The 9,357-nt window shown below is 54.7% G+C and overlaps 1 protein-coding gene across 1 annotated transcript in view; it reads right to left on the reverse strand.

Annotated features, from left to right (window-relative positions):
• The window catches only part of LOC144677236 (matrix metalloproteinase-17-like), a gene marked incomplete at its 5' end in the record, with an annotated part of 30,160 nt that extends 21,004 nt beyond the window's left edge, over window positions 1-9,156 (reverse strand). The window contains 2 exons of the mRNA XM_078537422.1: window positions 1,706-1,826; window positions 9,024-9,156. Coding sequence (XP_078393548.1) covers window positions 1,706-1,826; window positions 9,024-9,156 — 254 coding nt within the window. The remainder of the gene's footprint in view (window positions 1-1,705; window positions 1,827-9,023) is intronic.
• Window positions 9,157-9,357: the final 201 nt, after the last annotated feature.

Consider the following 9,357-nt stretch of genomic DNA (forward strand, 5'->3'; position numbering starts at 1 on the left):
TTCCTGTGTAACAGGCTCGAGGGGCTGAATGGCCTCGTCCTGGTCCAAAAAGTTAAGGATCAGGAAATGAAGGGAAAATAAATAAACAAATTTTATGCAACTTTGAAATTATTCCTCAGGGCAAAATATTGACAATTTATTGCAAATCAGAAATTTCAAAATTAATCCCCCCCCCTCCCTCCGATAGGGGAACAGGCTGCCCGGTGTCTGAGTGTAAATGGGGGGAGAGGTGGGTGAGAGGGTTAATTCCCCCTCCCTCCGATAGGGGAACAGGCTGCCCGGTGTCTGAGTGTAAACGGGGGGAGAGGTGGGTGAGAGGGTTAATCCCCCTCCCTCCGATAGGGGAACAGGCTGCCCGGTGTCTGAGTGTAAACGGGGGGAGAGGTGGGTGAGAGGGTTAATCCCCCCCCTCCGATAGGGGAACAGGCTGCCCGGTGTCTGAGTGTAAATGGGGGGGGTGGGTGAGAGGGTTAATCCCCCCCCTCCGATAGGGGAACAGGCTGCCCGGTGTCTGAGTGTAAATGGGGGGGGTGGGTGAGAGGGTTAATCCCCCCCCTCCGATAGGGGAACAGGCTGCCCGGTGTCTGAGTGTAAACGGGGGGAGAGGTGGGTGAGAGGGTTAATCCCCCTCCCTCCGATAGGGGAACAGGCTGCCCGGTGTCTGAGTGTAAACGGGGGGAGAGGTGGGTGAGAGGGTTAATCCCCCCCCTCCGATAGGGGAACAGGCTGCCCGGTGTCTGAGTGTAAATGGGGGGGGTGGGTGAGAGGGTTAATCCCCCCCCTCCGATAGGGGAACAGGCTGCCCGGTGTCTGAGTGTAAATGGGGGGGAGGTGGGTGAGAGGGTTAATCCTCCCCCTCCGATAGGGGAACAGGCTGCCCGGTGTCTGAGTGTAAATGGGGGGAGAGGTGGGTGAGAGGGTTAATCCCTCCCCCTCCGATAGGGGAACAGGCTGCCCGGTGTCTGAGTGTAAATGGGGGGAGAGGTGGGTGAGAGGGTTAATCCCCCCCCTCCGATAGGGGAACAGGCTGCCCGGTGTCTGAGTGTAAATGGGGGGAGAGGTGGGTGAGAGGGTTAATCCCCCCCCTCCGATAGGGGAACAGGCTGCCCGGTGTCTGAGTGTAAATGGGGGGAGAGGTGGGTGAGAGGGTTAATCCCTCCCCCTCCGATAGGGGAACAGGCTGCCCGGTGTCTGAGTGTAAATGGGGGGGGTGGGTGAGAGGGTTAATCCCCCCCCCATTCCGATAGGGGAACAGGCTGCCCGGTGTCTGAGTGTAAATGGGGGGAGAGGTGGGTGAGAGGGTTAATCCCTCCCCCTCCGATAGGGGAACAGGCTGCCCGGTGTCTGAGTGTAAATGGGGGGAGAGGTGGGTGAGAGGGTTAATCCCCCCCCCATTCCGATAGGGGAACAGGCTGCCCGGTGTCTGAGTGTAAATGGGGGGAGAGGTGGGTGAGAGGGTTAATCCCCCCCCCTCTCTCCGATAGGGGAACAGGCTGCCCGGTGTCTGAGTGTAAATGGGGGGAGAGGTGGGTGAGAGGGTTAATCCCCCCCCTCCGATAGGGGAACAGGCTGCCCGGTGTCTGAGTGTAAATGGGGGGGGAGGTGGGTGAGAGGGTTAATCCCCCCTCTCTACGCCGGGTGAGTTTCCCTGGTTCCCTGGTGTGAGACAGTGGTTGAGGAAAGGGTTAATCAGCGTTGTACGCACTTCCAGGAGAGGTTTCTCTTTGCCCAGATGGCTGGTGAGGTCCTGGTTCTCCTCCCTCTGTCCGGGAGTATGTCGGGGATGGAGCATCGCGGTGTCCGGGTCACATTCAGTGTCGCTTCATCTGGTGGGGTCAACAAGGAGGATCCATTAATCCCAAACACGCCTGCCAATTAATATCGTCAATACTTCCCCAGCCCATTCCCAGGAACCCAGACAGACAATTAATCATGGACACACGGAGAGAGAGAGCAGGGGGACAGCGGACATGAGTCTCAGGCTGGAAGGACCTTAATGCAGGAGCGAGATAGAAGGAGAGAGAGAGAGAGGGAGAGAGAGAGAGGGAGAGAGAGAGAGGGAGAGAGAGGTAGATAGAGGTCTAGGGAGGGAATTCCAGAGCTCAGGGCCCCAGGCAGCGGAAGGCATGGCCGCCAATGGTGGAGCGATGGGAATCGGGGGGATGGTCAAGAGGCCAGAATTGGAGGAGTGCAGAGACCTCGGAGGGTTGTAGGGGCTGGAGGAGGTTACAGATATAGAGAGGGTTGTAGAGGCTGGAAGACGTTACAGAGATAGGGAGGGTTGTAGGGGCTGGAGGAGGTTACAGAGATAGGGAGGGGTGTAGGGGCTGGAGGAGGTTACAGAGATAGGGAGGGTTGTAGGGGCTGGAGGAGGTTACAGAGATAGGGAGGGTTGTAGGGGCTGAAGGAGGTTACAGAGATAGGGAGGGTTGTAGGGGCTGGAGGAGGTTACAGAGATAGGGAGGGGTGTAGGGAGTGGAGGAGGTTACAGAGATAGGGAGGGGTGTAGGGGCTGGAGGAGGTTACAGAAATAGGGAGGGGTGTAGGGGCTGGAGGAGGTTACAGGGATAGGGAGGGGTGTAGGGGCTGGAGGAGGTTACAGAGATAGGGAGGGTTGTATGGGCTGGAGGAGGTTACAGAGATAGGGAGGGTTGTAGGGGCTGGAGGAGGTTACAGAGATAGGGAGGGTTGTAGGGGCTGGAGGAGGTTACAGAGATAGGGAGGGTTGTAGGGAGTGGAGGAGGTTACAGAGATAGGGAGGGTTGTAGGGGCTGGAGGAGGTTACAGAGATAGGGAGGGTTGAACAGGAGGATGAGAATTTCCGGTTAGGAGATGCTGGACGTCTTCCATGTTTTTTATTCATTCACAGGATGTGGGTTTCACTGGCCGGGCCCAGCATTTATTGCCCATCCCTTAGTGCCCCTTGAGAAGGTGGTGGGTGAGCTGCCTTCTTGAGCCGCTGCAGTACCTGTGGTGTGGGAGCACCATGGACAGTTCCAATCTCCGTATCCCCTCGGTTAGACCACACTCGGAGCACCGTGCACAGTTCCGGTCTCCGTATCCCTCGGTTAGACCACACTCGGAGCACCGTGCACAGTTCCGGTCTCCGTATCCCTCGGTTAGACCACACTCGGAGCACCATGCACAGTTCCGGTCTCCGTATCCCCCGGTTAGACCACACTCGGAGAACCGTGCACAGTTCCGGTCTCCATATCCCTCGGTTAGACCACACTCGGAGCACCGTGCACAGTTCCGGTCTCCGTGTCCCTCGGTTAGACCACACTCGGAGCACCGTGCACAGTTCCGGTCTCCGTATCCCTCGGTTAGACCACACTCGGAGCACCGTGCACAGTTCCGGTCTCCGTATCCCTCGGTTAGACCACACTCGGAGCACCATGCACAGTTCCGGTCTCCGTATCCCCCGGTTAGACCACACTCGGAGAACCGTGCACAGTTCCGGTCTCCATATCCCTCGGTTAGACCACACTCGGAGCACCGTGCACAGTTCCGGTCTCCGTGTCCCTCGGTTAGACCACACTCGGAGCACCGTGCACAGTTCCGGTCTCCGTATCCCTCGGTTAGACCACACTCGGAGCACCGTGCACAGTTCCGGTCTCCGTATCCCTCGGTTAGACCACACTCGGAGCACCATGCACAGTTCCGGTCTCCGTATCCCCCGGTTAGACCACACTCGGAGCACCGTGCACAGTTCCGGTCTCCGTATCCCTCGGTTAGACCACACTCGGAGCACCGTGCACAGTTCCGGTCTCCGTATCCCTCGGTTAGACCACACTCGGAGCACCGTGCACAGTTCCGGTCTCTGTATCCCTCGGTTAGACCACACTCGGAGCACTGTGCACAGTTCCGGTCTCTGTATCCCTCGGTTAGACAACACTCGGAGCACCGTGCACAGTTCCGGTCTCCGTATCCCTCGGTTAGACCACACTCGGAGCACCGTGCACAGTTCCGGTCTCTGTATCCCTCGGTTAGACAACACTCGGAGCACCGTGCACAGTTCTGGTCTCCATATCCCTCAGTTAGACAACACTCGGAGCACCGTGCACAGTTCCGGTCTCCGTATCCCTCGGTTAGACCACACTCGGAGCACCGTGCACAGTTCCGGTCTCCGTATCCCTCGGTTGGACAACACTCGGAGCACCGTGCACAGTTCTGGTCTCCATATCCCTCAGTTAGACAACACTCGGAGCACCGTGCACAGTTCTGGGAGGGGGGTCGATGTCATTGTGATATTGTCACTGGGCTGGTATCGCAGGGACCCAGGCTAATGCTCTGGGGACCCGGGTTCGAATCTCTCCACGGCATTTATATTCTGTAAATATCTGGAATTAAAATTCTATCGATGAGCAGGAAACCATCACTGGTTGTTGTATAAACCCATCTCGTTCATGAATGTCCTTTAGGGAAGGAAATCTGCTGTCCGGACCTGGTCTGGGCCTACACGTGGCTCCAGACCCACAGCAATGTGGTTGGTTCTGAAATGGCCAAGCCAGACACTCGGTTGTAACAAACGGCTACAAAGTCCCAAAAAAAGGAATGAAACCGGACGGACCACCCGGCATTGATCTAGACACCGGAAACAACAGTAAACTCAGCCCTGTCAACCCTGCAAAGTCTCCCTTACTAACATCTGGGGGCCTGTGCTGAAATCGGGAGACCTGTCTCACAGACTGGTCAAACAACAGCCTGACATAGTCATCCTCACAGAATCATATCTTACAGATAATGTCCCAGGCTCCACCATCCCCATCCCTGGGTATGTCCTGTCCCACCGGCAGGACAGACCCAGCAGAGGTGGTGACACAGTGGGATACAGTCGGGAGGGAGTTACCCTGGGAATCCTCAACATCGACTCCGGACCCCATGAAGTCTCATAGCATCAGGTCAAACATGGGCAAGGAAACCTCCTGCTGATGACCACGTACCCGCCCTCCCTCAGCTGATGGATCAGTGCCTCCTTCATGTTGAACACCACTTGGAGGGAGCACTGAGGGTGGTAAGGGCACAGAATGTACTCTGGGTGGGGGCTTCAATGTCCATCACCAAGAGTGTCTCGGTAGCACCACTACTGACCGAGCTGGCTGAGTCCTAAAGGACAGAGCTGCTAGACTGGGTCTGCGGCAGGTGGTGAGGGAACCAACAAGAGGGAAAAACATACTTGAACTCATCCTCACCAACCTGCCTGCTGCAGATACATCTGTCCATGACAGTATCGGTGGGAGTGACCACCGCACAGTTGTTGTGGAGACAAAGTCCCACCTTCACATTGAGGATACCCTCCATCGTGTTGTGTGGCACTACCATCGTGCTAAATGGGATAGATTTCGAACAGATCTAGCAACTCAAGACTGAGCATCCATGAGGCGCTGTGGGCCATCAGCAGCAGCAGAATTGTACTCAAACACAATCTGTAACCTCATGGTCCAGCATATCCCCCACTCAACCATTACCATCAAGCCAGGGGGTCAACCCTGGTTGAATGAAGAGTGCAGGAGGGCATGCCAGGAGCAGCACCAGACACACCTAAAAATGAGATGTCAACCTGGTGAAGCTATAACACAGGACTACGTGTGTGCCAAACAGCATAAGCAGCAAGTGATAGACAGGGCTAAGCGATCCCACAACCAGGTACGTCCTGTACACAAAAAGCAGGACAAATCCAATCCGGCAATTCCCACCCCATCAGTCTACTCTCCATCATCAGTAAAGTAATGGAAGGGGTCATCAACAGGGCTATCAAGCGGCACTTGCTCAGCAATAACCTGCACACTGATGCCCAGTTTGGGTTCTGCCAGGGCCACTCAGCTCCTGACCTCATTGCAGCCTTGGTTCAAACATGGACAAAAGAGCTGAACTCACGAGGTGAGGTGAGAGTGACTGTCCTTGACATCGAGGCAGCATTTGACCGAGTGTGACATCAAGGATCCCTAGCAAAACTGGAGTCAATGGGAATCAGGGGGAAAACTCTCCACTGGTTGGAGTCATACCCAGCACAAAGGAAGATGGTTGTGGTTGTTGGAGGTCAGTCATCTCAGCTCCAGGACATCACTGCAGGAGTTCCTCAGGGTAGTGTCCTCGGCCCAACCATCTTCAGCTGCTTCATCAATGACCTTCCTTCCATCATAAGGTCAGAAGTGGGGATGTTCACTGATGATTGCACAATGTTCAGCACCATTCGCAACTCCTCAGACACTGAAGCAGCCCATGTGGACAGGATAACATTGTTTCCCTTGGTGGAGAATTCTAGAACCAGGGGACATAGATTCAAGATAAGTGGCAGAAGGTGTGGGGGGGACATGAGGAAGAGCTTTTTTACACAGAGGGTAGTGGGTGTCTGGAATTCGCTGCCCTAGTTGGTGGTAGGGGCAGAAACTTTAAACTCTTTTAAGAAGTACCTGGATCTGTACCTTAAGTGCTGTAAGCTACAGGGCTGTGGGCCAGGGGCAGGAAGGTGGGATTAGAAAAGGCACCTGGGTGTCCTCGGGCTGCCATGGACAAGATGGGCCGAATGGCCTCCTTCTGTGCTGTAACTTTTCTGTGGTTCTATGTCCAAATGCAGCAAGATCTGGACAATATCCAGATAAAGGCAAAATACTGCCGATCCTGGAAATCTGAAATCAAAACAAAGAATGGTGGAAAAGCTCAGCAGGTCTGACAGCGTCTGTGAAGAGAGAGAGAGAGAGAGACAGACAGACTCAACGTTTCCAATCTGTACAACCCAGCTCTGAAGAAGAACCATATGGACTCGAAACATTAACTCTGCATTTCTCTCCATGGACAATATCCAGGCTTGGGGCTGACAAGGGGCAAGTAACATTCACCCCACACAAGTGCCAGGCAATGACCATCTCCAACAAGAGAGAATCTAACCATCGCCCCTTGATTTTCAATGACATTACCATCACTGAATCCCCCACTATCAACACCCTGGGGGTTACCATTGACCAGAAACTGAACTGGACCCAGCCATATAAATACTGTGGCTACAAGAGCAGGTCAGAGGCTGGGAATCCTGCGGAGAGTCACTCACCTCCTGACTCCCCAAAGCCTGTCCACCATCTACAAGGCACAAGTCAGGAGTGTGATGGGATACTCCCCACTTGCCTGGATGAGTTGCAGCTCCCACAACACTCAAGAAGCTCAACACCATCCAGGACAAAGCAGCCCCGCTTGATCGGCACCGCATCCACAAACATTCACTCCCTCCACCACCGACGCACAGTAGCAGCAGTGTGTGTACCATCTACAAGATGCACTGCAGCAACTCACCAAGGCTCCTTCGACAGCACCTCCCAAACCCACCACCGCTACCATCTAGAAGGACAAGGGCAGCAGACACATGGGAACACCCACCACCTGGAAGTTCCCCTCCGAGCCACTCACCATCCTGACTTGGAAATATATCGGCCGTTCCTTCACTGTCACTGGATCAAAATCCTGGAACTCCCTCCCTAACAGCGCTGTGGGTGTACCTACACCACACGGACAAAATCCTGGAACTCCCTCCCTAACAGCACTGTGGGTGTACCTACACCACACGGGACAAAATCCTGGAACTCCCTCCCTAACAGCGCTGTGGGTGTACCTACACCACAGGGACAAAATCCTGGAACTCCCTCCCTAACAGCGCTGTGGGTGTACCTACACCACACGGACAAAATCCTGGAACTCCCTCCCTAACAGCACCGTGGGTGTACCTACACCACAGGGACAAAATCCTGGAACTCCCTCCCTAACAGCGCTGTGGGTGTACCTACACCACAGGGACAAAATCCTGGAACTCCCTCCCTAACAGCGCTGTGGGTGTACCTACACCACACGGACAAAATCCTGGAACTCCCTCCCTAACAGCGCCATGGGTGTACCTACACCACACGGACAAAATCCTGGAACTCCCTCCCTAACAGCGCCGTGGGTGTACCTACACCACACGGACAAAATCCTGGAACTCCCTCCCTAACAGCGCCATGGGTGTACCTACACCACACGGACAAAATCCTGGAACTCCCTCCCTAACAGCGCCGTGGGTGTACCTACACCACACGGACAAAATCCTGGAACTCCCTCCCTAACAGCGCCGTGGGTGTACCTACACCACACCGGACAAAATCCTGGAACTCCCTCCCTAACAGCGCCGTGGGTGTACCTACACCACACGGACAAAATCCTGGAACTCCCTCCCTAACAGCGCCGTGGGTGTACCTACACCACACCGGACAAAATCCTGGAACTCCCGCCCTAACAGCGCTGTGGGTGTACCTACACCACACGGGGACTGCAGCGGTTCAAGAAGGCAGCTCACCCCCCACCTTCTCAAGGGGGCAATTAGGGATGGGCAATAAATGCTGGGCCCAGCCAGTGAAACCCACATCCCGTGAAAGGGTAAAAGAAATAGGGAGGGTTATAATGATCCGGGAAGAATGCCCAGACTGTGGATCTCCTCGATGGAATGAGGAAGCTGAGGGGTAACCATATTGAAATCCTTCTGAGGATTGAGGGATTTCGATAGGGTCGACAGAGAGAAGATTGCGCCTGAGTGAGAGAGAGCAGAACTCGGGGCCATCAGTATAAGACAGTCACTGATATATCCAATGGGGAATCCCGGAGAAACGTCTCTACCCAGAGACTGGGGAGAATGTGGTACCGGCTCCCACAGGGAGTGATCGAGGCGGGTAGTGTCCATGGGTTTAAGGGAGAAGCTGGATTAACACATGCGGTGGAAGAGATTTGAAGGATAATGGCGGAGGGGGAGCGGGTAGAGGTGAAGATGGGGCGGGAGGAGGACTGAGTGGAGCAGAAACACCACAAGAGTGTCGATGGGCCGAATGGACTTGCTCTGTACTGGGAATAATTTGTGACATAAGAACGAGATGGGTTTGTGAGTTCCCCAACCCATGTGACCAGGATCCAGCCAATGAGCACAGGCTCTTATCACATACGAGGTAGGCAGAGAGAATACCAGTCACACACTGGGCTTATACTTGGAGATATCAGGCAGATCGTACCAATGATACCAGTCACGTTAATCCCTGCAAATTCCTGCATTGACTCAATCGCCTTGGTCACCGAATCCCAGGTCTGTAACTGGCCAGTGACTTCATCCAGAGGAGGGAGGTATCCATAGGAGGTCAACCAGGACTGAAAAAAAACAGCAATAACAGTCAGTGAATCAGCGAGAAACAGCTCGACAAGATCCCCATCGAACACTCCCAGGACTGGTACAGCACGGGGTTAGATACAGAGTAAAGCTCCATCTACACTGTCCCCATCAAACACTCCCAGGACAGGTACAGCACGGGGTTAGATACAGAGTAAAGCTCCCTCTACACTCTCCCCATC

Source organism: Cetorhinus maximus, unplaced genomic scaffold, assembly GCF_964194155.1.
Source record: "Cetorhinus maximus unplaced genomic scaffold, sCetMax3.hap1.1 HAP1_SCAFFOLD_2334, whole genome shotgun sequence".
In the NCBI taxonomy this organism is placed as follows: Eukaryota; Metazoa; Chordata; class Chondrichthyes; order Lamniformes; family Cetorhinidae; genus Cetorhinus; species Cetorhinus maximus.